Source organism: Triturus cristatus, chromosome 12, assembly GCF_964204655.1.
Source record: "Triturus cristatus chromosome 12, aTriCri1.1, whole genome shotgun sequence".
Taxonomy (NCBI): domain Eukaryota; kingdom Metazoa; phylum Chordata; class Amphibia; order Caudata; family Salamandridae; genus Triturus; species Triturus cristatus.
Genome location: NC_140595.1, coordinates 619,096,115 through 619,123,220, shown reverse-complemented (window position 1 = coordinate 619,123,220; position 27,106 = coordinate 619,096,115). Strand labels below are relative to the sequence as shown.

Here is a 27,106-nt window from a genome sequence, read left to right as displayed (position 1 = left end):
GTGTTACTTCCAGAACTGCAGACTTTGCAACTGGGGAACCAGGTTGAAGTTTCTGCTTCAGCTCGACATTCTGTGATTCTGGTCAAATCACTTAGTCTCCCCATGTCTACAACCAAAATGAATTTGTTCTTGTGTGATGTAACCAATGCTCATGTAAAGCACTCCAATACCTGACAAGTCTGCACTATATAACACTGCAAAAACACAAAATAATAAGTGTTTTGCACACTTCTGTCATTGGGCTATATTTGGGCTACATCTGGGTGATTTTGGGCTACATTTGGGCTCTTTTGTCTCCGGTGGCCATCTTGGGAGATTTATTTGTTATGAAGTTTCCTAATTTCCTCATGTACTGCAGTCTCCTCAGTAGGAAATGCTTTCAGTTTTTTACTTTGATTCCATCATGAAGGTATTCAGATATGTCACACATTTTCCATAAATTCTGAATGTTAGCACTCTAGTTGCTCATTAGATCACTGTAGTAAAACTACTGCACCATGGAAGTCTGCTCCTGGTATTAAAAGTGCATGTTTCAGTCTGCATGTCAGAATTTTTTAATGAAATAGAAGAGGATTTGAGAAGTCACTCAAAATGTGCCCTCATTTTCTTTCTTCAGCATTAATCATAATTTCTATGGCAAAATGAACCTCCTCATTGTGTTCCTTTTTAAATTAAATGTTTTAAGTGTTACCAGTTTATTCCAATCAAGATGGCTTCAGGTGTGCCTTACTTTTGTCATAATGAAGACAGTAAGCGCTCTAGTTGTTTTTAAGAACATTCTGGGACATTCTGTCATTGGGCTATACTTGGGCTACATCTGGGTGATATTTGGGCTACATTTGGGCTCTTTTGTCTCTGGTGGCCATCTTGGGAGACTTATTTGTTATGAAGTTTCCTAATTTCCTCATTTACTGCAGTCTCCTCAGTAGGAAATACTTTCAGTTTTTTACTTTGATTCCATTAAGAAGGCATTCAGATGTGTCACACATTTGCCATAAATTCAGAATGTTAGCACTCTTTTTGCTCATTAGATCACTGTAGTAAAGCTACTGCTCACCAGGGAAAACTGCGGCTGGTATTGAAAGTGCATGTTTCAGTCTGCATGTCAGAATTTTTTAATGAAATAGAAGAGGATTTGAGAAGTCACTCAAAATGTGCCCTAATTTTTCTTTCTGCAGCACTAATCATACTTTTTATGGAAAAATGAACCCCCTCATTTTGTTCCTTTTTAAATTAAATGTTTTAAGAGTTACCACTTTAATCCAAGCAAGATGGCTTCAGGTGTGCCATACGTTTATCATAAGTAGGACTGTTAGCGCTCTAGTAGTTCTTTGGAACACTCTGGGAAGCTGCAGTAGAACACAAAGGAATCAACTGACAGTCTCTGCCCTTGTTGGATGTACATGTTTTACTGAGAATGTCAGACTTCATTCTCACATGACTGAGAAAGATAATGTGAATTTACAGAAAATAAGCTCTCAGTTTAGCCTATAGATCACCTTCCAAACCTCTGTGGTAAAAGCATGAGAAAATATTTTTCTCTCAATCATGATATCCCAGCAGAAGGCTTTTTCACATGGTGAAATCACCTTAGAACATACCACAATTCCTAAAATGAGTATGGTACCATCAACAAATGATTTATAATGTAACTAAAGTCTTAAAACCTTCTATTAACTGCAATGCTTTTTAATGAGGTGCTATCATGTATATTGGTCCCAAGATGGCTGCCAACACTTCTTGGATGAAGTGCTGACAGCCAATCAGATCTCAGGATGAGATGTGTGGTTAGGCTCCGCCCACATATATATATGCTTTTAAATGCTATTTTCTAAGGAAATACTGAACAGATTTACACCAGACCTGCAAAAGGCACTTCCTTGACCTTATGGCTACCTCTCTGCCAAATTTCAAGTAATTCTGTTCAGCCGTTCGGGCTGTAGCTGTGTCTAAAGGTCCTATGGAAAAATGCATGGGGAAAACGCGTTTTGGGACCCCCCTTTTTTCTCGGCCCCTGCTTGACGAATCCCCCCGAGACTTTCAGGGTAGGAGCGGAGCGTAGCGCCCCACCTATTTTGAAAATTTCGCGAGGATTCGTCGACCGGCGCCAAAGTTATTCCAAATAGAATGTTGCGGATTTCCTATGGAAACAGGGTCCTAACTATAACTACCTACTGGCGACCGCCAGTAGGTAATATATGTGTGTGTATATATTTATATATATATATGTGTGTATATATATGTATATGTACACATGTATGTGTGTGTGTGTGTGTGTGTATGTATATATATATATATATATATCAGATGCTGGCAGTGCTTGTTTGAATCAATAAAATTGAAATATATATATATATATATATATATATATATATATATATAATAAGTTGAGGCATGATACCCACTGAGGGTTTGATTAAATGATGTCATGGAGTGTGCAATATGCGAATCATAACAATGAATGAATTTCAACTATTTGATTTGTTTGATCTTTGTAAATAATGCATTATATAATACAAATAATGAATGATTTGATTTGATGCTTTCACATATTTACGCACATTCAAGACTGTTTTGGACATCACATCATGGCCACCATAGTCACTGAGCAATGTCAGTAATGATCCCCTTTTCTGTTTCTATGAACTGTCAGTCCTCTCTCTCTTTCGATTGTCTAATGAACACTGTTTGTTTGTATATATAAAGAATATGTTTTGAAACCGTAATGTGACATTGAGAAAGGCGTGCAGCCGAAACGCGTCTGTCCATATTCGTGTGTGGTGATTAAATTAAAAAAATACTGTTGTCAGAGTGCGCCTCGTTTTGTGACCGAAGTTGGAGGAGGAGGTCACCCTGCCGGATATATATATATATATATATATATCAGCCCCTTGTAATGAGTGTCTTAAGTCTTTTGGACGGGACTTTACGGTTAAAGAGATACAGATTACCAACTTACATTTCACGAGGATCTTCTTTTAGACATAGAGAGGGCAAAGCCTACATTTTGTGGTCATGCCCAGGAAACATTTCTGCTTGTGCTGATTACATGCTACTATTTAAATCGTCTTAAGATCTTTCATTCTCCACTATTGAAATTATCATAATGGGAGCCCATGAGATAAATAAAGCTGTGAACCATATTGATATTCATTCTTTTATTTGTATGGGTGACTTAGTTTAGAATTGGTAAATTGGGTGTGAAAATGATGTCATTATTACATTACATATTATTGACATGTTTACATGGCTTTATAAAAACAAAATATGCAACTCCAGAATGCATCAGACACACCGTTTACAGGAATTATGCGCGTTCATTCTACACTTACATATTTGCCCACCTTCTAGCAGATGTTTGGAATTCTGTTTTTTCAAATGTCTGACGTCATTACACTTCGTAATTCATAAGTATGCATGTGTTGCTATTTCTGTGTCACAATCCTTGCTTGGAAGCAGTGGAGCACTGTAAATTGTCGAAGAGAACATAGCAGATTTGCAGATATGTTGAGTAGAGGGTTTGAGCGATTTAAGGCTATGTTGATGTGTGGGGATGCAGAGTAGTTTGCATGTTTGATGACATGCTTCTTACAGAGGTGGGTCTGTAGCTTCTTTCTGAACTACAGGGGCAGTGGTATAGATGCAATGGATTGTCGTTCTCGCCCTGGCGGTGCACACACGGTGCTGCAATATCACAGCAAATGCGTTACCACCACTGCAGGCGCGAACCCACTCCTGCACTGGGAATAGCACATTAGTGAATGACAGATCGGCTGTTTGAAGCTGGTGTTACGCCTTTCACTATGCAGGAGGCAAATGACCTAATTTCAAAGGAGGCGAGAGATACCTCTGTAGGCGGGTGCATTGAGTCACTGCCCCTGCCTACAGGAAGAAGTCTGGGGCACTGGATCTCCATTTCCTGCCCTGTCGGGGGATGGCGCGCTGCCTGGATTCCACTTCTGTATAGCGCACTATATTTCCCTCCATGTAATATGTTTCAGTCGCAGAGGCAAAGGAGTTCCTCATTTGCACTGAGCCAAGCCCTGATACAAATGAGGAAATGCGCCTTTGAGATCCCACCACCGGACTTTTCACGCAGCATGTGTTGCCCCTTCTGTAATATCAAAGTACCCCGGGAGTGCACACATGTGTGGCATTTCAGCATGGCTGTTGTGTACAAGTGCATGTTGGCAATGTTGATATATCTGTGTGGCGTGTGGGCATCATAGCTTCTGTAGGCCGCGTTCTATGGTATAAATCAGAACTACTGATGTCTGTCTTAAAAGGCCCCGGTAACACCAGGTTTTAAGAATGGCCACTGTAAACGTTTCCCACTCAATCATTGTGCTTGAATGTATCTTATCGGGCAATTCAGCACCCATTGTGCTGTAGCAGTGAGTGGACCAATGTAAATGATAAGCATTGCCAGTGCGCCTTTGTGCTGTGCTCGCACCTGCATTGGGCTGGACGCAAGCGATTGGGTATGCAGATGTGGTCGTTTTCCATGCATGTGTTCCTCAGGGCATCTTCACATCTTGTTCTTTCATTAATTGAAGCAGGAGATAAACACAATCTATATATTCTATTCACAGTTTTAATTCCATTAACAGTTAATTGTTCTCTGAAGGGCTTCATCGCCTCAGGGAATAGGTTTTGGTCTAATGCTTCGAAAATGTATTCATGGGGTAGTCTAAAGGAGTTTAATGGTACTATTACTTTTAAACGCATGCAGATTTCATCTTCTCACCAGAATGTCTTAGGAAAGAGTTTTAAAAGGAAATTGATATTTTCTGCCGCGCTCAACAATTCTTTTCATTGACTGCCAAAACAGTAGCAGCAACGGTCAGTGCCACACCTGGCCATTGCCTGGCCTAGTGAATGCCATAGCAAATCAGTGCCAGCCTTGATCAGTATTCGCAGGTGAGTGGGCCAACAAGGGATTTATTCAGCTAAACACTTAAATAGATTCAAACATTCAATGTTGACAAGCTATCATACTTTACTTGTGAATACATTTTTTTTATCAAAAACAAATTTCTAGTTATTTCTCCATGCAGTACTCATTGAGATAAAGTATATAATAAAAGAAACACGGGTGTATATATTCAAAAGAGTTTTATATTGTTGCAGAGTTAATTTTTGTATATAAAGGGTACAAAATCATGACACAGTGAAACCAGATGTTGCAAATATATACAAATAAAGGTCCTTCTCTAGTAACACTTGTGAGCACTTTTCATACATTAAACAATAACAAAAGAGAGAAAAGGGTGTAATTGTCGACGTTTCGGTCTAATTAAGGCTTTTGTCCACTAGACCATCTTCAGGACTGTTAAAAAATATAGTTGACCCTTCAAGGTGCATGTAAAAGGACTTGGTGGTCCCGATAATTTTGGACTTAAAGAAGCGTATCGACCAGATGTATCCTGTTTAGAGTTAGGTCATCGAAAGGTGTATAGACTTTAGAACAAGAAATACGCAGTTCTGGGGGACAATATCCGCTATATGCTGACTGGCAAGTCAAAGCCGTCATTTGTATATATTTGCAACTTCTGGTTTCACTGTGTCATGATTTTGTACCCTTTATATACAAGAATGATCTCTGCACCAATATAAAACTCTTTTGAATATATATACCTGTGTTTCTTTTATTATATATTTTATCTCAAATAAATAGTACTGTATGTAGAAATAACTAGAAATTTGTTTTTATTAAAAAACGTTTATTGACAAGTAAATTATGCTAGCTTGTCAACATTGAATATTTGAATCTATTTAAGTGTTTAGCTGAATAAATCCCTTGTTGGCACACTCACCTGCGAATACTATTTGCCCAAGCTGTCAAGGGTTGATTGGGTTCCCCATTGTTGTAGACAAGCCTTGATCAGTGGCTGACAATCATTGCCAGGCCCAGTAAGTACCACCCCAGTTAGTACCCCCGCAGTTATGGCCATCCGTGGTCTGTGTTGTCCCCATTCTAGCTCCAGTCCATGCCATTCCAAGTGTGTGCAATCGGCAGTCAGTGCCATCCCCTATCTGTGCGCACCCAGTGCATGCATCTCCCTTTGTACCATCCCCAGATCTTGCTGTGCCCATTTTTTGGCATCCCCATTTTTTGCCAACCCCATGCCATGCCAGCCCTTTTCCGGTCTGTCCCAGTCATTGCCAGCTTTACTTGTTGCTGTCCAAGGCAGTCCCTATCCATGCCCCTCCCAATCCATGCCAGCTTCAGATTGTACCATCTCGAGCCTATGGCATCCCAAATCTGTGCAGGTCCCAGTTTGTCCTGTCTCCTCTCAGTGTTAGCCTCACTTGTTAAGGTATCCAGTGTTTTGACAGTAACATTTTTATGTCTTGATAAAATGCCCTTCTCATTACATTTAGTCTTTTTACAATAACTTTGTTTCTCTTCTTAGCCTCCTGAAATCATAACCAGATCGTTTTTTAAATTCTCTCCCTGTCCTAATGTTCACTGTAATGTGCAGTAATAGGAAGCATTTAAGATCGTCTTTTTATGTTGCAGCCCCTCTCACTGCAGATGTTGCCTGTAGGGGGCGCTGTGGTGTGTAGGCCATCATGGGTAATGCTTCCAAACTACCTTCAGCAGTTGACATACAATAGATCATGGTGTCAATGTTTAAGCTTCCCAGAAAGCCTTTTTAAAGAAAACTTAAAGTTGCACCACATGGTCAGAAAACCACTCTGGAAAATAATAGGAGGATTTTGGAAACTTTCCACCTAGGTTAGATATGAAGCATTGTTAGACAAGGTTATTTTATGTTAGATTATTCAGTTTTTTCCTATGGTGCTGGATTTTCCAGGTACTATACCTTTTAGTGCAGTGGTCAGGTTTGGGTCTGTGGTTGTGGGTTCCCTCTAGCAGGTTTCTGTGTCGGTGGAGGAGGGTGAGGCTGACCATCTGTGACCCGAGTAGGTTTGTGTGAGGTGTCCTGATGGAGTTCCTAGGTGTTCCTCAGGGCATGAAGGAATAAGCAAACATTGGGGAGATCTTTTTGAGTTGTGGTGGCCAGACTTTGAACACAGGAGCTACAATTCATCATAGAGTTCAGGTGGGTTGTGTTAAAGTGCTTGAGGTGATGTGATTGAGGTGGTGCTGATGTTCATGTTGGGATGTCTTGTACTTTGGCTGGGGTAGGTGATTTGAAGCCTTGGCAGCTTGTTCCTATGTCTGCTGCTCTGACCGCGCATAAACTGTTCAAGGCGCTCTAGTTCCTTTGCTTCTGTGCCTGTGTCTGGTAGGCAGCTCAAAACAATGTAATGTTCTTTCTTCCATGTCCTAGGCTCAAGCGTGTCCAAATCCTATTATTTCCTCATTCTCGGTAGAGTATGCTCATGTGCTCACCAGTACCTGGCCTTTTTAGTTCTGTCTATAGAAGTTTCCTCTTCTGTACCTTATTGTTCTAGCTCATAGACTACATATGTTTGCTTCTATTATTCTGTCTATTAAATATGGTTAGTAGCTGTTACGCAGGCCACACGGCTTCACCAGTCTGTAGGACAGTGATAAGACAAATACTTTCAGTTGCACAAACTGAAGACAGCTGCCACCAACTCTAGACTTCCAAAGACAACAGAGTAAAAACCTTAGTTCAAGAAGAGGAAAACACTAACAGATCTAGTCCTTTTGCACCACCATTAAATCCTCTCAGAAGCAACCTCAAACACTTTAAGAATTAGTAAGCAGGGTTGTTGCAAAGGTCAAAGATCTGCTGCAAATCTACAGAACCACCCACAGAAAACAAAGCACAGCATAACTACACATGCTGTTCTAAGCTGCCAATAGGAAGTACTCGCCAAAGCTGACCCTGAACGTACGATAGAAACCCTACAGTGAACATCTAATAAAATCAGCAGCCAGGGCTAACCCAAAACACAAAATTTAAATTGTGTCTGAAGTAGCCAGCTTAAAATTAATTTAAACTAGCACTGCAGATAACCTACTATTTTACCCTTGAAAACACTCCACCATCTTCAACTGAATCAAGGATTCAAGTTTCAAACCTTTTACATTGTGGCCCTTGTATATTTGTGCGAAGGTTCTAGCTACCTTTGAAAACTGGGTCTAACATAGAAATGGAGAATAGAACAAGAGAGTGCTGGAATGTTCCTTTTACAGTACAATGCACCTCACCCACCCGTAGGTGGCAGGCTTCATCATTGGGAAACCTTGCATTGTGAATCTAGTTGCAATGTGGGCTTCAACCCCCTTTCTGAGAGGGAGGAGCACAGGGATGTTTTAAGTGTTTCAAAAGAGGTCCCCTAAAACCATTAGTAGAGCAGGGTGTGGTGAGGAAAAAAAAGAAAAAGAGATGTGTGTGTTTGAGATAAAACTAGCTCTAGGGCAAAACAGCTTTATTGGGACGTCAGTAGGTTAGGGCTAAAAACAAGTACTTTGAGAGGAGGGGATTCAACCTTTCATAGATAAGTGGTGGTCAACATGTTTCCGCCTCGTACCCCCTGTAGAGGTGTGCGGGCTTTCATCAGGACCAAAGTAGAAAAATTGTGAAGAAAAAAGGTGGGTTGGTTGCTATGAATCTGTCGTAACAAACTTAACCTTGAAATGTGAAATACTAAACCAATGGTTGGAGTGAATACTCACTCTGACAGGTGTCCTCTGGTAGTGATGTGTTTGTTACCTGTAAAGAGATAAGATGTCGGGAGACATACATCAGTCATTCAAGCACTCAAAAGATAAAAAGGAAAACAAGTGTGATCAATAGCCAATTAAAGGATTTCAGACGTGATCAATATCATCTTGGTGTCCCAAAAATCTAATTACACTAATTGTGTGAAGAGTATATGTATTTAACTGTGTGGGAGTCAGCTGTTTTGCACCTTGTTTCTCTGTTTGTTTGTTCATCTCAATATAGGATAATTTCACAACTGACCACTCACGTGTTCCTTAATTTATAGGACATAGATGCTGCCTCGAGTTTGCATCGAGGTAGAGGATGTATTGATTACCTGACTTTGCGGGTAAGCAATAAACACATATATTCTTCACACAATTAGTGTAATGAGATTTTTTGGACACCAGGATGATATTGGTTACGTCTGAAATCCTTAAATTGGCTATCGATCACACTTGTTTTCCTTTTTATCTTTTGATTGCTTGAATGTCTTAAGTGATGTATGTCTCTCGACATCTTATCTCTTTACAGGTAACACATCACTACCAGTAGACACCAGTCAGTGAGGATTCACTCCAACCATTGGTTTAGTATTTCACATTTTAAGGTTGATAAGTTTGTTGTGACACACGCATAGCAACCAACCCACATTTTTTCATCACAATTTTTCTACTTTGGTCCTGATGAAAGCCGCCACACCTATACGGAGGACGAGGCAGAAACATGTTGACCATCACTTACCTATGAAAGGTTGAATCCTCTCCTCTCATAGTCCTTGTTTTTAGCTCTAACCTACAGATGCCCCAATAAAACTGTTTGGCATACCCTAGAGTTAAAGTCAAACTTTGGCTGAATTATCGATCACATTAATGGCCTACGCCACATGCCCATCAACGGAATCAACAAATTGACACCTTTGATGCCCTTTTTTAAAGGTGAAACTCACCTCCCCTTTTGCATGGTGTAAATGCATGATAAAGGGATGACATGTCAAAATAACTACCATAGGAATATCGACCTGCCCACATATCGACTTTCATAGAGAAGTATATATTTAATATTCTAACTCTACATCTACTTACCTTGATGAGAGCATGAGGTATTTTAAGGCTAAATAGTTTAAACCTGATATTTTGGTACCACAACTCCAAAGATAGCCTATTGCAGAGGCTTCATGCCTTGGATTCACACATCAAATTATATGCAATATCAACAGAGTAAACCCAAGGCTGAATAGGATTCTGTAGGTCAGTAATGATCTTTTGTAGTTGCACATAACTTGCAAGTTAATGTCTCAGGACATATACCAGTGCTAGTATATGTAACCAAAACTGGCAAGAAAAAAGAAGTGGCCATTTAAATACCATTGCGCTACATGGCAGTGCCTTATGGGAAACACGAGGGTTATTCTATGCAGAATTGTAGTTCATGCCCAGTGAGTGACATTCTGCCCTCTAGTGGCCAAGATTTCAACCCCTGGTTGGGCATAAATGCAACTGCAAATCAATTTTAGTCAGAAGCTTGCAGCATCCCATCCAGTTAGGAAACAGGTATTTGGATACTGTGCGTTGAAAATCAAATAGTCACGCGGAGATTGGTGCATCGTACAAAAAACACAAAATATCTTGGATCAGTACAACTGACCAAAACTGAAGTAGCTCTAGAATTTCAAGAGCATTGATCTAACTAGTGTGGGCTGCCAACAATGAACTCCTGTTGCAGAAGACCTGCCGAAGAATTAACTTGATCAGAACATGAGAAATTAAAGGATAGGCATATAGTATCAATTGATCTGAGGAGTTAAAGCCTGAAAATAATTGATTTCAATAGTTTTATAGTAGTTTCCAGACTTAAAATCAAAAACAACTTAAGTTTGAGTTCTGGAACCGGTATCTGTGATGTCCATGACATATCCGTCTACATAGATAAAAGGAAATGTGCCAATCAACTGGGAAAAGTTGTGCTTGTGAAATGATCTGGTATCAAGCCCTACACTGTTGTATATTGGGAGCATCTGAGAGACAGGCAACTGAACGCTTGGAAATATACATACCCTACTTCTGCTCATACCATGGGCTATGTAACAGGAGGAACTGAAAAGGGAACAGAGATATGAAACTTCTCTCGGGTTCAGAGACTCCCAACACACATGATTCTGCAAGGAGGTGTCTCCGATGGGCCGGTAGCCTGAACAACAGAATGAATTGGGTTGTCTTCATGTCACACCATTGGAGCGGGTGCAGTGTCACCAAGATAGACACCCTTTTGCATCCTTAGAATGAAAAGCACAAGCTTCCTTCACGAGTCAAAAGAAAAGTGTGAACTTCATGCTTTGCAATTAGCAGTTGTTTGTGTATTTAACGAAAATGCAGCCTGAAGAAAATGGTTGTAATGTTTTTTATTGAACGCTTGGTGAGAGTGCTCATGAACACGTGCACTTGAGGTGGTAAGATTTGGTGAAAAGTAAAAGAGGGCACCAGACGAGAAGAGGTCCCCACCTTTTCTCATTTTGTACATGCCAGGAGAATCAACTGAGGTTGCGGTGCCCCCCTTTGATTGCGTTCCAGATAGAACCCTGGTTGCATCTTAGTAATTGTTTTATGGCAGTGATTTGGGTTGGAGCTAAACATTTCAATAATAAACTCGTGCAGGAGCGATGACGCCATGATCCCAGGCTCCCCAAGAAACAGCTTTTGAATGGCTGATGTGGCTCAGTGGCAGCCTGGGCTGTAGATATTGGAAGATTTCCTAACACACCGCTGACTCCAGTAGGCTGGGCTGGCTGGGGCAGAGGCACTTGCCTGTCAGGCAGCCTGACATGTGACCCCCACTGCCAGAGTGCCTGACTAATCCACATGCGACCTGCCCTTAGATGTTTCCACCATTTGCGACCTGTCCTTAGATGTTCGCACCATATGCGACCTTCCCTTAGATGTTTCCTCCACATGCGACCTGTCCTTAGATGTTTCCACCACATGCGACCTGCTCTTAGATGTTTCCACCAACGCGACCTGCTCTTAGATGTTTCCACCAACGCGACCTGCTCTTAGATGTTTCCACCAACGCGACCTGCCCTTAGATGTTTCCACCAACGCGACCTGCCCTTAGATGTTTCCACCACATGCGACCTGCCCTTAGATGTTTCCACCACATGCAACCTCACCTTAGATGTCTGCACCACATGCGACTGTCACCTGCCCTTAGATGTCTGCACCACATGCGACCTGCCCTTATATGTTTCCACCAACGCGACCTGCCCGTAGATGTTTCCACCACATGCGACCTGCTCTTAGATGTTTCCACCAACGCGACCTGCCCTTAGATGTTTCCACCAACGCGACCTGCCCTTAGATGTTTCCACCACATGCGACCTGCCCTTAGATGTTTCCACCACATGCAACCTCACCTTAGATGTCTGCACCACATGCGACTGTCACCTGCCCTTAGATGTCTGCACCATATGCGACCTGCCCTTATGTTTCAGCCAACGCGACCTGCCCTTAGATGTTTCCACCACATGCGATCTGCCCTTTGATGTCTGCACCACATGCGACTGTCACCTGCCTTAGATGTCTGCACCACATGCGACCAGCCCTTAGATGTTTCCACCACATGCGACCTGCCCTTAGATGTTTTCACCACATGCGACCTGCCCTTAGATGTCTGCACCACATGCGACTGTCACCTGCCCTTAGATGTCTGCACCACATGCGACCTGCCCTTAGATGTTTCCACCACATGCGACCTGCCTTAGATGTTTCCACCACATGCGACCTGCCCTTAGATGTTTCCACCACATGCGACCTGCCCCTAGATGTCTGCACCACATGCGACTGTCATCTGCCCTTAGATGTCTGCACCACATGCCACCTGCCCTTAGATGTTTCCTCCACATGCGACTTCACCTTAGATGTTTCCACCACATGCGACCTGCCCTTAGATGTCTGCACCACATGCGACTGTCACCTGCCCTTAGATGTCTGCACCACATGTGACCTGCCCTTAGATATTTCTACCACATGCGACCTCACCGTAGATGTTTCCAGCACATGCGACCTGCCCTTGGATGTCTGCACCACATGCAACTGTCACCTCCCCTTAGATGTCTGCACCACATGCGACCTGCCCTTAGATATTTCCACCAATGCGACCTGCCCTTAGATGTCTGCACCACATGCCACCTGCCCTTAGATGTTTCCTCCACATGCGACCTCACCTTAGATGTTTCCACCACATGCGACCTGCCCTTAGATGTCTGCACCACATGCGACTGTCACCTGCCCTTAGATGTCTGCACCACATGTGACCTGCCCTTAGATGTTTCCACCACATGCGACCCGCCCTTAGATGTCTGCACCACATGAGACTGTCACCTGCCCTTTGATGTCTGCACCACATGTGACCTGTCCTTAGATATTTCTACAACATGCTACCTGTCTGTCCTTAGATGTTGCCAGACTTCCGGGAATTCTTCCGCATTCCCTGGAGCCCAATCCTGCCCTGAGGGGAGCCGTCTAAGGGTGCTCGGGGGCGTAGCTTTGCCGCCCCCTTTGATCTGGAAGGTGAAATCACTCGAGGCGCGTTCTTCTGAGGCCTGGGGCCCTTTGAAGGCACACATGGCTCGCCGAGCTCGGGCTGCCGAAGCCCGGTTCTGCATGCCTCTTCCCTCGGCAGCTCTCCGGCTCCTATTCCCCCGGCGGCCATCTTCTGAAGGCGCATGCATTATTCATGGCCGGAGCACGCCTCGCTGGGCCTAATCACCACTTTAATTGGAGGTTTAGATCAGAGCTGGCTAATAGCTCATACAGCGGGGACCCCGTGTATTGTTGACAGTGGGCTCTCGGAGTGTCTTATCATCTGCCTGTTTCTGTTCTCCCAGGACACCGCCACACAGAGCAGCACCGCGCTCCCCAGACACCGAGGGGACAGCCACCGCATTGCCAATTAAATTTATCTGGGCGAGCTGACAGCTTTTTACCCCCTCCCTTTAAACGGAGGAGAGCTGGTGTAAGGGCAACAATTCATCTCTCTGTTCTGACAATCTGGGACAGCTACACCTAGGCTGTATGAGAGAGAGAGACTGTGTGTGCAGAGCAGTGTGTTTATTGCGTGTCACGTCACCCCAACAGCATTTATTTAGTACAGTGAGTTTGTTGTTTCTGCCGTTCTGGTGGTGCGGTGGACTAAGTCACCCCCTTCAGGGATCTGTGTTTGATGCCAGGATCACACTTCCCCTCATTCATTCATAAAACTTTATTCGATCTTTTTACAAAAGGTCATAAAAGTACATAACAACAATACCTAAAACCACAATATAAAATCACATAAAAATGAACTTCAAATCAACTCAGACCAGCCTCATCAGGTTCGTGAGTACTGGCCCCCAAGTACTACATGGTCACACTCAACCTTTCATCCATCTGAGTTTGGCAAAATGAGTAAGATTAAGTTGGGTAATATTAAACATACCATGTATGTGCATCTTTAGAGAGACGTATAGTCTTAACAGTTCATTTGAGTTGAAACATCTATTTATCTGACCAAGGTCTAGAGAGTCTCCCATCTTTCACACACCCCATTACAGTTTTGTTATTGGATGGGAAGTTTCGTATCTGCATGAAATATAAGCACTGGGTGAGAATATATGTGAGCGGATTAGGGTAAATGGAAACGATCGAACATTTTGCATAAAACACTTAATGTTCGTTCATACTGCGGTACTCAACATTCAGAGTGCACTTTCAAGGACATACCACAAACAGTCACACGTTCGAACATCTTACAGGCACAATATGCACTTCCTATGTTTTCCATTCCTCCACCGGTGTTCATATCTTCTATGTGGACTATGCTCTGGCCAGTTCAGGCATTTTAGCCAAAGAGTGTTACTTTCTGGCAAATATAGCTTTGCCTTTCAGCTTTTAAGGATCAACTTTAAAGCCTAGTATATGGCAAGAGCCATTGGCCCAAAAATCCAGGACTGACTGAAGGTGTTGTGTGCCAAGAATTCTCTTGCAGCCCATTGGATGATCACAGGAGGTTTAGACAGTGCTTTAAATGGGCCGGTACTCACCGGTACTGAGTACCGGCACCTCCAATTTTTTTTGCTGTCAGTACCAGCTCTTCTCTGTAGCCAGGGAGATTACCGGTACCCTGATCCACAGCACGGCAGGCACAGGTTAGGTTTCTCCTCCAGTGCAGGGCAGATTCCGCTCTGCTTCCAAGGATCATGTAATTATGTGTAATGAGTTAATCTGTTTTATTGACATAAACACATTTTTCTTGTGTTTTGATATGTGCTGCAACTGGTACAGAAGTTATGTTTGATCATATCTTGCCCTTAGCCCCGCCCACTTGCCACACCTCTATTTTAATGAGTACCTGCACTTATTTTTTCCCATTTAAAGCACTGCGTTTATACATGTGTGTGCTACAAGGGTAGACTGAATTGTGGAATGGTCACCAAGTGTGTGTTGCACCTAAAACCTTTCTAAAGTGATTTCTCAGCCATACACTGCTTCTGCAAGTGTGAAACCTGGGCATGGAGATATTAAGACGCATGTTCCAAATTACAGTGTCTTAGATGTGTCCCTTCTTGATCCAGTATTTCAGCGTTCAACATTGAACTGGTATCCAGAAGAATGGTTGATCATTCAAGGGTGTCCTTTAATTGTAGCTGTTGGGTCAAGTGACTGAGGAATAAAAACGCCAAACTACAAAAAAGAGAATTTAGCAAGCTGCTGTAAGACCAATGTGCAATTAAAAGAAAATGTGGCTATAAAACATTAGGGCAATTAAGGTTTAACCCATTTTTTGCATTATGAGACAAATCAGTTGAGACCCCCTTAACTTCATCCTTCTGACCAGAGTTATCATATTGGTGTTTCTTGTTAATGAATTGATGGCAAACTGACAAAATAGTGGGGTTCATCCTCTCTTTTCTGGATCCCATGTCAGGGAGGAAAAAACAAGAAGTGCTTTTGATGCGACTAGAAAGATGGGTCTAAAACAGGTAAGCTAACCTGACAGAAATATAGATGGTTTCTGACATGTGACTGGCTTTACCCAAGTCCTTCTAGACAAGCTCAAGCGGGTCGGTAAATCTGCAAATTTCCCTTTAGACCCGCCTGCCTTTTGCAAGTAATATTGCAAACAGGTCTTTTGGTAGTCTTTCTTCACCTTGCCACTTCATATCATTGATGAACATTTTAGCATTTTTAGGTAATTCTGGGCATTTGTTTAGCCTATTTCCTATAACGTAACTCTGCTCACCTCTTTGCCCTGTAATATGCATAAAGCAACACTAAAGAGACTATCATTTAATCATGTTTACTCATTCATTCATTTAAACACTTTATTCAGTTTATTAATATAAAAACAATAAAAGTGTGCAATAATACAGCATAGTCACAAAAATAAATTAAAAACAGTTCTTAAGCATAATCACATATTAAAAATACATTCCTAGCGGTAGTACACTCAATCAGTTATAATTCAGCATTATAAAATCGTCTCTTAGAAACTGAGAGAGGCTTCAGACCCTTCCCGGTTTTCCAGTCAGTTATGTCCAATTGTAATTTTTGTATAGACGTCCTAAAAAACACAATTAAAAAAAATATATTTGCACTCTATTTACTGTTGCAATTTTGTGCTGTCTGCCAAATTTCCCACAAATTAGTCTAAATCCCGAGAATTGTTTTAAAGTTATTTACATATACATGCCATGTCCTTGATAATTGTAAAATGCTGTGTCCAACATTTTACCCCTACCTGTGCCTTTTTTCTAACATTTTAGTTTAGAGAAAAGTACAAATCTGTAGAAATATAAACGTTTAAAAAGTCGTATCTTATTAAATAGCTATAAATGCCAGCTCAAGTCAGAAATGCAGTTTATGAAATCAAGGAGCATCGCATATAAGTTTATACTAGGAAGCAGGGAGGGGTAGAGGGGAACAATAACAAAAAAAGACAAATGAAATCCAGACAGGAAGAAACAGAGGAAAATCGAAAACAACAATGAAAAAGATTAACAGTAAACACGTGCAAAGAGAGTGAGAAGTGTGGAATCCACTAAGGACTGGGAATTGTATGACTTTACGGGTAGAGTTCGAGATACTGGGCCCAGTCGTTGAAGCCTTGGCCACTGAGCTATATCCTCTTTGACTCCATAGAAATTCACCAAGGCTACATTTCTGCTCTTCATCCATCTGGAACTATGCATTGCCAGTGATCCCATACTCTATGTCTCCCTCAGATCAGAGAGGGCAGTTGCAAGAGGCATCCCTCCACTAAATGCATTGCTCCAGGGTTACAATGTTGTTAATTGGGAATAACATTGAAAACATATATAATTAATTTATGGCCTTATTTGGAGTTTGGCAGAAGAACTCATCCACCAAAAAGTGGTGGATCTCCCCTTCATCATATTTATAGTGCCCCTGACATCAATGCACTCCTTATATGGTGGGCGGACTGGACATCCTTCGATTTAAGTGGATGTCCCACTTCAGGCTTACTAAAAATAAGCTCCTGAGTGTGAAAATGAAATTGATCCTGAGTATCTCCAAAGATCCATGTACACATAACCTGGCATTGACCTTAGGACCCAGTGGATTTCGGACTGTGATCAGTTCTGATCCAGTGATTGCAAACTTGTCATCCTCTTACAGATTTTTGATTCATTCGTTATTATATTGAACCATTACCCTTATTCTTGTGCACATTACCTTGCTTCAATCATGTGATGCTGAATTCAAAGTGTGTTACTAAAGGCTTGTTCTTCTTAAAAGGTAACAACCGTGATTACACATTGAACTTTGTGGTAAATGATATCTCTTTGGTACTCTGCAGTGAGATCAGGCTGTTCCTCACTGCCTGCCTTCTTTATCATTTCTGCAGGCTCTGTGGGTACACCGCTTCCGGGGGTCGAGACGCGCATTGTCACTGAGAGCTCCAGGAGAGATGGTGTGTCCTTCAACATCTACGCTCAGGGCAATGAGACAGGAACAAAGGTAGGACTGAGCATCCCACAAGCAAGTATTTCTGTTGTGTCCTCTACAACCTACTTGTGGAGAGCATTGGTTTTACATATATGACCTCCTGTCATTTTGTGCCCCTGAAATGGGCTGAATTGACTATACGGTGTGGTAAAATTCCCATTTGTGGGGTTCCACATATTCTATTCACCAAGATTCATATAGCGCATTGCTACCCAACGGGCCTCCCAGCTCTGGTAAGAATCTCTGCTATGGTACCTTGCATGACTAAAATTAGGCTAGAATAGATGGGTTTTCAGTTTTTGGGGGGAACTTTGTTTCTGATTTGTCCAGTCTCAGGTGTGTTCGGAGGCTGTTCCACCGCTTGGGTGCCAGGTATGCAAAGTAGCTCCCTCCACCTCTCTTTCTTTTAATCCTAGGTACCATCAACATATGACCCTTTGACTTCAGTGTTCTTTTTGGCTTGTAAGAGATCTGTAGGCACTTTATAAGCTGGGGGGCTTTTTTATTAATGGCGCCATGAACAAGGCAAAGGGTTTTGAACTAGATTCTCTTTTGTATTGGCAGCCAGTGCAACACTGCCAATGATGGTGCTGCTGATCTATGCTCAGGGATTTTATAAAGAGTCCGCGCCACAGCATTCTGAATCACTTGCAATTGAATAATGACATATTATGGACCCCCTTGGTAAAGGGAGCTTCTGTAATCTAGGCATGATAAAATGAATCCCTGTACCACTGCTCTGTGGAGTGGGGTGGGGTGGGGTGGGGAGCCAGCTTAACCGTTTCCTCAGGGTTAGGAGCAGTCTTAGCCTGGACTCCCGTGGTAAGACTTCCAAGCTTTTGACTGTTGGGGAGGATGAGGGGAGTGGGGCCAAGCTTATCCGGCCAGTTAAGTTCCAACCTGTGCGAGGTGTTGCTTCCTGCAACCAGGACATCACCGTTCAGTTTTAAACTACTGGTGAACATCCAATGCGTAACTTATTTGAGACAAACATTTAGTTGGTTGGAAGTTTTGTTAGATTCTGCTGTAAGAGAGGAAATCTGTGTATCATCTGCATAAGAAACTAATGCTAGTCCATGAGCTAACACTATTTCTGCTAATGGGCGTGCATGCAAATTAAAAAGTGTGGGACCTAAGGAAGATCCTTGGGGGGACAACACTTTTCAGTGAGTATATAGCAGAGATTGATGACTACTCCTGGACTTGGACGCTTTTGTGCTTTAAGAAGTCTATAAGCCATTTGAGAGAGTCTCTGACAATTTCCACCTCTTCTAACCTGTGGATAAGTACGGGATGGGACACAGTGTCGTAGGCCGTGCTCTGATACAGTAATATCATTGCCGCCGAACCAACTCAGTCTAAGATGGCTCTGAGTTCTTCTGGTGCTGCAAGCAGTGCAGTTTCTGTACTGCAGCCCTGCCTGAACCCTATTTGTGTGGGGTGCAAAATAGTATGGTCCTCTAAAAAGGCGGACAGATGTTTATTCACGTATTTCTCCAAGCTTTTACCTGCCCCTGAAAGTAGTGAAAGCAGCTGGTATTTCTATGCATGAAGAGGATCTGCCGAGGGTTTCTTCAGGAGCGGTTTAACCACAGCGTATTTCCTTGCTGCGCGAACCAGGGCGCCTACGTTAGCTGGCAGTTCTAGTGTAGAAATGGTTCTGAACATTGCCAACGCTGAAAGGTGGGTGATATTTTTAGTAATGACCCTCCTCCCACTCCTATAATTAGTATTTTAGTTCCATTCAATCAGTAACATTTTAAAAAGAGATCTAAAAAGCAGTATAGTGCAAACAAAGTTCCTGAGTGCGATGTGAACTAAAATTGAATAAAAATGGCCCTGCCCTCTCCACACGGTACAAATTCACAGTTTAAGTCACTTTCCTCCAAAAAGTGCTATATCGTGCAAATGTTGCAGCAGAGTGCCCTGCAAGTACAGAGCTTTGGCTTTACCTGGCCCATAAAAAAATAGAAATGTGATATTGGATGTTCTTGTCCAAAGGATATGTCATAAGCACTTCTTGCAAATGATTTTTGGGACAAAGAGGATTTTATATTTTTCATAAAAATGAAGGTATACATTTTGCTCACTTATTTGATGTAAATGGGGACAATTATCAGCTAAGCAGAAGTTACACTTTTTCCCAAAGAACTAATAGTGTTTAACTTGGCATAGACAAGAGCAGGGCATTCCACAAAGGGGTGCTCTATGGCCAAATTAGTGGTGCACAGGACATTCCAATGTCTGAATGGTTGCACTGCTTAAGGGATTACCCAATGGTGTAGAAGCTTTGTTCCAAGGTTGCTCTCTTGAAAGTTTCATATGGAAAAGATAGCAACCTCTACAGATTGCTTTGTTGTTACTCTCAGACTAGAACTTTGATAAACTCTGTTTTCGCACTTTACAAATGCGTAAGAAATAGAAATAGTTTGTGTTAGAAGCTAACATCTTTTCTTATCTAAAGCCATTATGATACTCCTATTTACATCAGAGTAGGATGATTTCTGCTATATTGCATCCTTACGTTACAATGTACACACTGCGGCAGGCCCACAGTGCACTCTGTTTATAGTGTTCCAGCACACTGAAAGGGTAGATGGAGGCCGGCTAGAGGTAGTGGAGTTGCAGCAGGGCGAGACTACACACAGAGATGTATCACAGTGGGTGGTGTTACAGTACTGTCTGAGTGTAGACCAGGGTGGAGGGTGGGTTGAGTGCAAGGCAAGCGGCAGGGTCAGAGCACAGACAGCGAAGTAGCCTGGGCAGAGGGTTTGGTGTAGCACCAGGATAAACACAGAAATAGTATCAAGCTTAGTGTTGCAATAAAGTGAGAGCATAGCCACTGTTTGAACATAGATAAAGGGTAATAGAGAGCTTGGTGGTGGGGTGAGAACATAGGCTGCAGTGCTGCCTAAGAGTGCACCAGAATTAGAGCGCAGGTGGAGGTGTGATGTCTCTAAAGTGCATGATGTTGCTGTAGGGTGGGAGCATAGACTGAGAATGAAACTATATTAATAGAGTGTGTTGTTGCATCAAGGTAGGGTATAGTTCACGGCGGTGTCTCAGAAGAGTGCACTGCGTTGCAGCGGAGTGAGAGCATAAGGCGATATGGGGACTGAGTAGAATGCATGATGTTGCTGTAGGGTGGGTGCATAGACCGAGAATGAGACTATATTAATAGAGGGTGTTGTTGCTTCAAGGTAGAGTATAGTTGACTGTGGTGTCTCAGAAGAGTGCACTGCGTTGCTTCGGGGTGAGAGCATAAGGCGATATGGGGACTCAGTAGAATGCATGATGTTGCTGTAGGGTGGGTGCATAGACCGAGAATGAGACTATATTAATAGAGTGTGTTGTTGCTTCAAGGTAGGGTATAGTTGACGGCGGTGTCTCAGAAGAGTGCACTGCGTTGCAGCTGGGTGAGAGCATAAGGCGATATGGGGACTCGGTAGAGTGCATGATGTTGCTGTAGGGTGGGTGCATCGACCGAGAATGAGACTATATTAATAGAGGGTGTTGTTGCTTCAAGGTAGGGTATAGTTGATGGCGGTGTCTCAGAAGAGTGCACTGCGTTGCAGCTGGGTGAGAGCATAAGGCGATATGGGGACTCGGTAGAGTGCATGATGTTGCTGTAGGGTGGGCGCATAGACTGAGAATGAGACTATAGTAATAGAGTTCGTTGCAGCGGGGTGAGAGCATAAAGAGATATGGGGACTCGGTAGAGTGCATGATGTTGCAGCAGAATGAGAGCGTAGACTGAAATGGAGACTGTAGCGGTGTTGGAGCAGGCAGACACCCCCATTGCAGTAGATAGGTCTTTTTTTCTTTACCCTCTATCAGTATATGTGCATGCATATATCATCTCCATTACAACAATTCTTCATCCGTCATGAAGGCAACATTGTGCATTTACAGGAGAAAAGCTATTTCTTGTATTTGTTTATTTAATATTTTTTATATATGGCTTTACTACCATGAGAAGTGTCAGAACTACTTTTAATTTATTTATGTAATCTTTTTTATATTGCGTTTAACTACCCTGAGGGATGTCTGAGCGCTTTGCATGAACAGTTCATCGTGGGACAGTGCCCAGCAGATACATTTAACCCTGCATGTTAACCATAGCAACAAGCATTGGCATAGCCAATAGGTCTCGCTTTTGGGACCTTATAAGTATTTAGTTATGCAGCACAATATCCATAGGTCGGTTAAGAGGTTTAAACTTTATACAATATCCTTGGTGCAACAACATTAACTGTTGCATGGCTAAACACTTATAAGGTCCCAAAGGCGAGACCTATTGGCTATGCCAATGCTTGTTTTAATCATGGGAGAATCCCCCCAAACTTCAGCTGAAAATAGGTGGTGCTCGTAGCAATCCAGCTTTAAGTCTCTGCAGGCAGTGAGCAGCGCCAGTGGTGGAAGAGGGCAGTGGCGGAAGGCGGCAGCGCTAGTGGTCAAAGTTGAAATTGCTAAATAAATATTTTGGGACTCCGCACTTCTATTGTTTTTACATTGTAAGCACTGCAGCCAAAGAAGTGAATTTTTATAACATGGTCATGACACCCCTTACCTTAAGTGACTTCCGGGCTCTCTATAAAACAAGCTGGACATGTATGCATGCAAAAAGTTCTTCAGTATCAGTGTTTGGTCATTATGTGATGGAGGGATTCTCAAATACATTATTCGATTGATTGTAAACATAAAAACATATCTGGCCAGATAAGGTAAAGATTTAAAAACCTAGAGCTAAGATCTGTCACGCAGTAACATACTCTAATCTTAGTGAGTGCTTGTTAATCTTCAGAGGTACCCATAAGTATCACTGAGTTGTGTTAATATCACCTATTACAGTGCTTCGAAACGGCAAGCCCTTGATAGCCGCTACCTACATTTGCATTACATAAGGCAGTTATTCTTCTTGAAAGTGAGACGAAGCCTTAGGGTGCTGTACACTGGTTGTGCTCGCGGCGTTCACCTACCTGATGTAGGGGACCAGGGGGTCGACGTGGTGGAGGAGGACGGCGGTGGTGAAGGAGAAGATGAAGGAAGCCGAGGACCAGACAACCAACGCCCAGGGCCAGAAACACAGGCCCTGCTGGAACCACCACATGGCCCTGCCTCCGCCCGCAGATGACAACACAAAACTATCCGCGGGCTATTTAAGCTCTTTTGAAACAGCACCTATGGCACGTAGCTTGTCAAAATGAAATAAACACAAAAACGAAGTACAGAAGCCTGGGGTCAGGAGTAGTCCCCAGAGGCCCGGGGGCTCGGAAGCACCGGCGCCTTTCAAGAGCTACCACAGCCTCACCGCTGCCGCCGTTGAGTCAGCTCGCATGCGCTGCTCGGAGAGACTTTAGTAGGTGAGTTCTCAAAGTGCTGCTGAAGGCTGGTGGTTTGCGCGTGCATGCTCGCGTGAACGCAAGCTTGTTGCCAGCCAGCAGCACTTTGAAAACTCACCTCCTAAAGTCTCTCCGAGCAGCGCATGCGCGCTGACAGCTTCTGTCATTGCATCCATATGATACAACAAGTAACATTACACCTACAACAAGCCAGGACTATTGGCTTTGTCAATGGTTGTTAGTTGCATAAGATAAATAAGCAACGACTATAGCTTTGTTGTAGATAATATTGTAAATGCTTCAGTTATGAAATGATGAGACTGTGAAAGAACAAAAACGAGTCTCTTTGAAGTTACATCAAAGGCAGGGAAGGGTGGTACTGCTGCAGAATTGAGTTTTTTTCCCCCTTGAGGATGGGGGCAAAAAGCAGAGCCTGATAGGTACCCGTTTCAGCACCTGCTTTTTAGACCTGCCGGTGCTGAGCACCGACAGGACCCGGCCCACTTAAAGCCCTGGTATTGGGTGAGCCCTACATCCAGGTTGTTCACTTTACTGATGACGATGTGTGCCTGGCTCAGAAGGCCAGTTCAAAGAGATCTCCTCAATACCATTGATCACTTACCTCAAGTTTTGTATCTGGTAAATTTCTTAGACCAACGTCGCTAACTTGGTCATACTTTTATTGAGTTTAAAAGCAGGAAGAAAAAGTTACCTAAGAATAGAACCAGTGTCCACACCATCGCTGAAAGGAGCTAAAGCCAACCCGGTCATTTCAAGGGAAACATAGTCGACGGGACAGCTTTGAAAATAAGTATTGCTTCTGCAGCAAATCTGTTTTGCATGCCTTTCCCAGTTGTGTTCTGCATATATTTATACCTTCGCAGTTGGTGTTCGTTTTCATCAACCGCGCAAGGACGCGCGGCTCCAGCGGCCTGCCAATCAAAAGTTGCGCAGATGCGTCTGGATTGGCGCGTGCATCGCACATCTGAGCTACCACACAAAAACACTATTACCATGCTCAGATCGGATTTTAATAATGCCTTCTCCATGGAGGGTGCGTCTAGGGGAGCGAGGCAGCGATGGGACCTGCCTGCATTAAATCTGTCATTTCGCACTTCCATTGTGGTTGACAGATGTTTTTGCTCTGCTGACGGTATGCTGCCATTTTTAGGTCTCGCTGAGTCAGCGCACATGCGCTGCTCGGAGAGACTTTAGTAGGTGAGTTTTCAAAGTGCTGCTGAAGGCTGGCGGTTCACACGTGCACGCTCGCGTGAACGCAAGCTTGTAGCCAGCCAGCAGCACTTTGAAAACTCACCTACTTAAAGTCTCTCCGAGCAGCGCATGCACGCTGACTCAGCGAGACCTAAAAATGGAAGTGAAAAACACAGCAGTAAAGAACAGTCACTTTAAGCTGATCATAAGAACTAGACAAGTTAGGAGAGCGTGAGAAAGGACAGCTGGAGACTGCCCTCAAGAAGGGGAGAGAGTGTCAGGACAGCTCTTTAGGTGGGAGGAGTGGAGAGAAATGTTTGGGCATTAAGTGCGGATTGGTGATTCGTGTACTTTGAGTTTCTTTGTGGAGAAAAGTTACCCTACTCCTGAAGGTCTGATGTGTTCTGAAAGGGATTTCGGAGAAAATGGGGCAATTGGGGGATAGCAACAGGCAGGTTGGAAAGAGAGGTTTAATAAGGGTGACAAAGCTTTTTGTGCACATAGGCGCTTGCAGGTGTAAATTTACGTGGTGCGTTCGCAGGTTTTCGTTAAACCTTCCACTTGTTCATTTATTCATTTATTCATTTTTGAGCAATTGGTACTTTAAGGGCAATATTGAATAAAGATCATTTCTGCACCTGCCCCTTTAAGGTTGATGTCATATAGTTCTTGTTTTTTTCCTCTGATGCAGGGGCGGCTCAAGCGCAATGGCGGAGGAGTGTCGCTCCACTGCTGCTACCCAGCAGAAGCGATAGTGAAAAATAGAATGATAATAAAATAATTTTATTACCATTTCTTTTTTCACCGTTGCCTCTTCTGGGTAGCCAAGTCACATGCCGTAGCATGGCCGGGCCATCCTGAGCTTCAGAAGGAGGAGTTGTGGGAACTACTAGCCCACTACTAGCACCACTTAGGCCGACCAAACCGACATGCACACTTAGCATTTCTGCACCCAGCTTTGTTGTACAGCCTAGTGTAGAAAAGCCACAGGTTCCCAGGTACTGTCTGAGCGGCAAACCAGGCCGCTTTGACCAATCCCAGCGCTTCTGGATTGGCATCTGGGAGCTTGTGCTGTGTGCATCAGTTGAGGACCGGGATAGGAGCAAGACGGAGCGGATGCAGCATTAGGTAAGTTGTAATTTATGATAAATATATATGTATCTTTTATGACCTCCCCCTTCCCGTCCTACCATGTTGCATCGGGGGCAGCCGTCACTGCTCAGATGTGAATTGCCTTTTATGCCATTAGTGCAGCTTTCCTATCACTGTCACAGTTGCAGCTCATTTGAACCCAGGCACTTATATTTGCTAGATAGTAAATGGTGCTAACGAGAATTTACTCTTATCACTGGCAAGAGCTATGCAGTTGTGCCTGCCTCATTTTAGCTTTGTGCACCCCTCGGTATAGTAAGGGATAGGATGCCTATGGGCAAACAAGGAGGGATTGAGGAGCTGTAACTGGATAGGGCATACACCGAGTAGTTGCCTGAAAGCGTCAAGCGCCTTAAGCATTCAAACTCATTAAGAGTGGAAACATAAGAAAAGCATCGGAAGCCGTTCAGTCTCACCCGGAAGTAAATCTCTTCAGCATCACTGCCTCTTGTAACATTAGTTGTAGCACTCTTTGGGAGCTAAATTGCATGCACACACTTCCTGCTGGTCACCCAGTTGTTCATCGTGGCTCATAGACTGCTGAGGGGGGTTTGCAGAACTAATGTTTTTAATTGATGCCCGTAAAACGAAAAAGAGAGGTTGGAATAGTTAAGCCAGAAGAGAGGGATATCCACTGAGACCTCGAAACTTGGAGACCAGCATAGTTGTCGCACTACTAGGTAGTACGACAACTATAGATCAGGCTTCTACAACGAGTAGCTCGTGAGCTACTGGTACCGCTCCAGCTACCTGTATCCATCTTTCCTTTGTGCAGCCCAGCCTACTAAATTGGAAGCTTTTGCTTGACTGAAATAATATTTAACAAAATTGATAAGAACATATTCAAGATGAAAATCGAAGTCTTTTCAGAACTTGTAAGCTCATGTTTGGTGAAAAATGGTTGAATCTCCAAAATACATTTGAAGCTGATATTTGAGTGATAAATCATGTGCCACTGCGGAGAATTATTGTTAATGTTATTACCTTGGTGCCAGGGGCATTGCAGTTATGCCATTTGAATTACTCATGCAAAGGCATTCCAGATTGACACAGGCTGTTTGAGATTATTGCTGGAAAACCTGCCTGATGCATCGAGGCGATAAGTGCTAGTAATATTGTATTGGGTGGCCACTAATATAATCTTGTCTTATATGATCACAATTACAATCCTAATAATGTAGGTAGCTCTCGGTATTATTCACTCAACAGAAGTGCCTCTTATTACAGAAAAGGCTGGAGACTCCTTATATTATGCATGAGGTCCATTCATTTGAAACCGTACAGGTCAGGCACTTCTGTACAAAATTTGTGAAAAATGACACACCTTGTGCTGGCCCCCCACCCCTCCGCCCACCTGTTTCTTTCTACTGAGCTGTTGGTATTTTCATTGTGCGCATTGAGAATTCACTCATCGGGCTCTCATTGCATGTGTTTCTCTTAAAACGTGAAGAGCGATTAAAAGCCTTATCATACAAGTGCTTGTAGTTGCATGTAACTGCGATATATTCAATTTCCCAGCTGCGCGCACGCAGCCTCTCTTATCTCTTGTATTTGGGCAGCACCGCTGAGCGAGCACCAAGAGGGTCATGTGTGCTCCCTTTGCGTGCAAGCCCCCTGAACAGTAGCATGCTGGCAGAGGTGAGCTAAGAAAGGAGAATGCACCAGCCCCCTGAGCAGTACCATGCTGGCAGAGGTGAGCTAAGAAGGGAGCATGCACCAGCCCCCTGAGCAGTACCATGCTGGCAGAGGT

General features: G+C 43.2%; 1 protein-coding gene across 1 annotated transcript in view; it reads left to right on the top strand.

The window, feature by feature from the left end:
* Positions 1–27,106, top strand: part of ACSF3 (acyl-CoA synthetase family member 3) — a 501,265-nt gene that overhangs the window by 135,489 nt on the left and 338,670 nt on the right. The window contains exon 6 of the mRNA XM_085636907.1: positions 17,550–17,662. Within this exon, the coding sequence (XP_085493033.1) occupies positions 17,550–17,662 (113 nt within the window). The remainder of the gene's footprint in view (positions 1–17,549; positions 17,663–27,106) is intronic.